Raw genomic sequence first — 3,179 nt, 5'->3', positions numbered from 1 at the left:
TCTCTCTCTCTCTCTCTCGCTTTTGCTCTCTCTCTCTCTCTCTCTCTCTCTCTCTCTCTCTCTCTCTCTCTCTCTCTCTCTCTCTCTCTCTCTCTCTCTCTCTTCCACTCTGTCCTCCTCTATTATTCTTATACACGAAATTTCATGACCATACACCCCTATATGTAAACCCCCCCCTTACCCCCAGTAGGCCTTTTCCACAAAATAATAATGTAAGCATTATACAGTATTTATACATACATCACAAAATATAAGCTCTGGTACATTCATTTCTCAGTATAACATTTATACCAAGATTGAACCCATTCCTCGAAACCGCCTCTCAAATAGCCAAAATAGTAGGGAAAGGGCGTAAAACAAAAACTCATAATTAATTATTTAAGAAACCAAACCAAACCAAACTCCTACCTGAGCATCGTCCACATATAGGTGTTTGAGAACATGGCAGTGTTTCTCTTCGTCCGACCCTGTGACCAAGGCTATGAGGACGAAAGAGGCGAAAAATATGCAAAATGACGTCATCCGTTCAGTCATAGTTGCTGGTTGTGTTCTACTTTGAGGTTCGAACACTGTTTTGCTTTTTGATCATTCTGACCTGGCGGCCTCCTCTTTTCTCAGTTCTTGTCTGGAAAACAAACAAAACAAATTTAATTAAATGAAAGATGAATTTTGATTTATTTTCTTAAATATTTGTTTGACTTAAAAACAAAACAGCACAAAATCCCTTAAAACCAAAAACGTACCAGATGACAATGTAGAGTAAGCTTTAGGTTAACGGTTGTTAAGTTATACTAGTACTAGTGAGAGGAGAACAACCAATTCATTCATTCACGTTTTAAGGTCTAACTTAACCCCCCCCCCCCCTTTAAAAAAAAACCCTGATGATGCTTCTCACTCAACGTCACTTGAAAACTTGTCAAAAACAATATTTCGTTATTATTTAATTTAGTTAGAGTAACACAAAGCACGTCGACACAATAACGGTCAATTATAAGTACTGGGGTAGATTAAGATAGTAAAAAAGAGTGAATTAAAAGAAATAGCACCTAATAGTGGAGCCCTCTAACTACCCGCAAGTATCAAAGTGCCATAAACGTTTGTAAGGTATTATATAGAACGACACTTTAAACGTTTGTGGTGTGTTGCCCATATACAACAATACCAAACCATATATTATTGTTTTGTGCATAGCAATATTGTAAACGTTAATAATGCATCGTCAATAATATAATATTGTCAGTAATGTTCTACTGCATACAGTTATATCGGTAACATGTATTATGTAGTGTATACAGTGATGCTAGCAATTTTTTTAAATAATGTATTGTATAACCGTACAAAAGAAATAGAAAAAGAGAAGCACGATTTTATTAATAGCTTTCTGGAACGTCAAGAAATCTATTATGGGAGAGGCGAGCAGACCATGTAATAAGAGTGGATGTCAACGAGACGATATCCAAGGACCACAACAAACCAAAACCACGCCCAACACTACCCTGACATAACAGATAGCTTCTCTTGAGACAGCGTTTTTACAGGTTTGTTTTAGTAAGAGTTTCACCGTACTCAAAACACAAATAGGGCATATAAGTGCCGAAGAGTAAAGGTTTACTAGATCGTTTAGGTTTAGCTTTAAATTTGAATTTTACTGTATTTTTAAAACAAATAAGTCACAAAAGTACCAAAGATTAGAGGTGTTACTAAAGAGTAACATACAAAGAAAAGATGGAGCACAAATAAGGACGATATGTGTTTTTTTCTGTAAAGACGGTGCAAACCTCACCAGAGCATCCAACCAACCAACCATGTATCTTGTGGCAGTGTCATTGTTTTTACACTGATCGGTTTTATAAGCGTTTTACACCCCCATGGACACCATTTAGATCATTTAAGGAGGCAGCTTGTTTAGGTTCTGCCTGTCAGAGTCAACTTTAGGCAAAGTAGGGTACACCATTTCAGCATTCGGACTACTGATATACATTATAATAATTGTATAACTTCCGACGTGGTGAGAGAATTCACGCCTTCTACGTACAATGGTGAAGAGCTTAACCCCCACACCACAGACAGACGCCGGTCAAAGCTAACGAAGACATCACGGTCACATTGTACTTTCCGAAGGAACACGTCAAGAGAGAAGAAACTCTGATCAGCAGTGGAAGGACAAGACCACACCTGGGCCATCTGTTGGAGGGACAAACGGTGACAGAAGGAAGGGAACCAAGGAGGGACTGTGAGAACGAAAAGAGAAATATAGAGAGAAAGAAAACAAGAGAGAAAGAAGAGAAAGAAAACAGAGGAAGTAAAGAGAAGACAAACAGGGAGATACTGAGATAAGGGTAAAGGAGACATAGGGAGAATGAAAATAAAGAGAGACAGAGAGGAGGAAAACAGGGCGACAGAGAGAAGGAAAACGGAGGGACAAGAGATGGCAAGAAGAAAGAAACCTCTTTGTAAACTCCACACTCCAGTTTACCTATTCAACTTAATTCACTTCTTGTACACAATTGTCTTTCGTGTATCCCTTTTGCAGTTACCAAAAAAAAATCCACAAGAATAAACAAACAAAATCATAATTACGTAACTATAGCAACTGCTCTGTAACCACCACAAGCGAGCACAGCTTAGCACCAGCTGACCTACTTCAGCAAGATAAAAAAAAAAACCAGAGGCTCGAAATGGATAACTTACAGAGACGACAAGCTTGTATGAGACGATCTGAACTCGTAAATTTTCCTCCATCACAACACATACTCATGTGAGATCCGTCTGTAGTAAACTATGACCGGTCTCAAAGTCAAAACACCAGACAAGCACATTCTAACATGATGACGAATAGATGAGACTTTGTTGTTTTCCGACTATTTCTCAATCTCGCATACGATTTCTTAATCCAAACAATCGGAGAGAGGACTAGTTCCACACCGCATCACACCGCTCCTCACTCTTCATACACCGCACCGTACCGTACAACACCGCACCGCGCCACACACACACACACTCGCGCGCGCGCACCCCATCGTCAGAGGACATCGATGCGCGACCGACGACACACGCACACCTGGTTCAATTATTGTGACACGGTGTGAGAGGTGAGGAACGGGGTGGAGGGGAGGGGGGAGAGAGAGAGAGGTTGAGAGACACACGAGGCGAGAAAGTGAGAGAGAGAGAGAGAGAGA

The 3,179-nt window shown here is 40.1% G+C and overlaps 1 protein-coding gene across 1 annotated transcript in view; it reads right to left on the bottom strand.

Annotated features, from left to right (window-relative positions):
* The window catches only part of LOC101854567, a gene marked incomplete in the record, with an annotated part of 44,722 nt that overhangs the window by 33,986 nt on the left and 7,557 nt on the right, over window positions 1-3,179 (bottom strand). Inside the window, 1 exon segment of the mRNA XM_005097562.3 lies at window positions 409-625. Within this exon segment, the coding sequence (XP_005097619.2) occupies window positions 409-534 (126 nt within the window).

This window comes from Aplysia californica, unplaced genomic scaffold (genome assembly GCF_000002075.1).
Source record: "Aplysia californica isolate F4 #8 unplaced genomic scaffold, AplCal3.0 scaffold00157, whole genome shotgun sequence".
Taxonomy (NCBI): Eukaryota; Metazoa; Mollusca; class Gastropoda; order Aplysiida; family Aplysiidae; genus Aplysia; species Aplysia californica.
The sequence above is the reverse complement of the archived record's forward strand: the minus strand, read 5'-3'. Positions and strand labels throughout refer to the sequence as shown.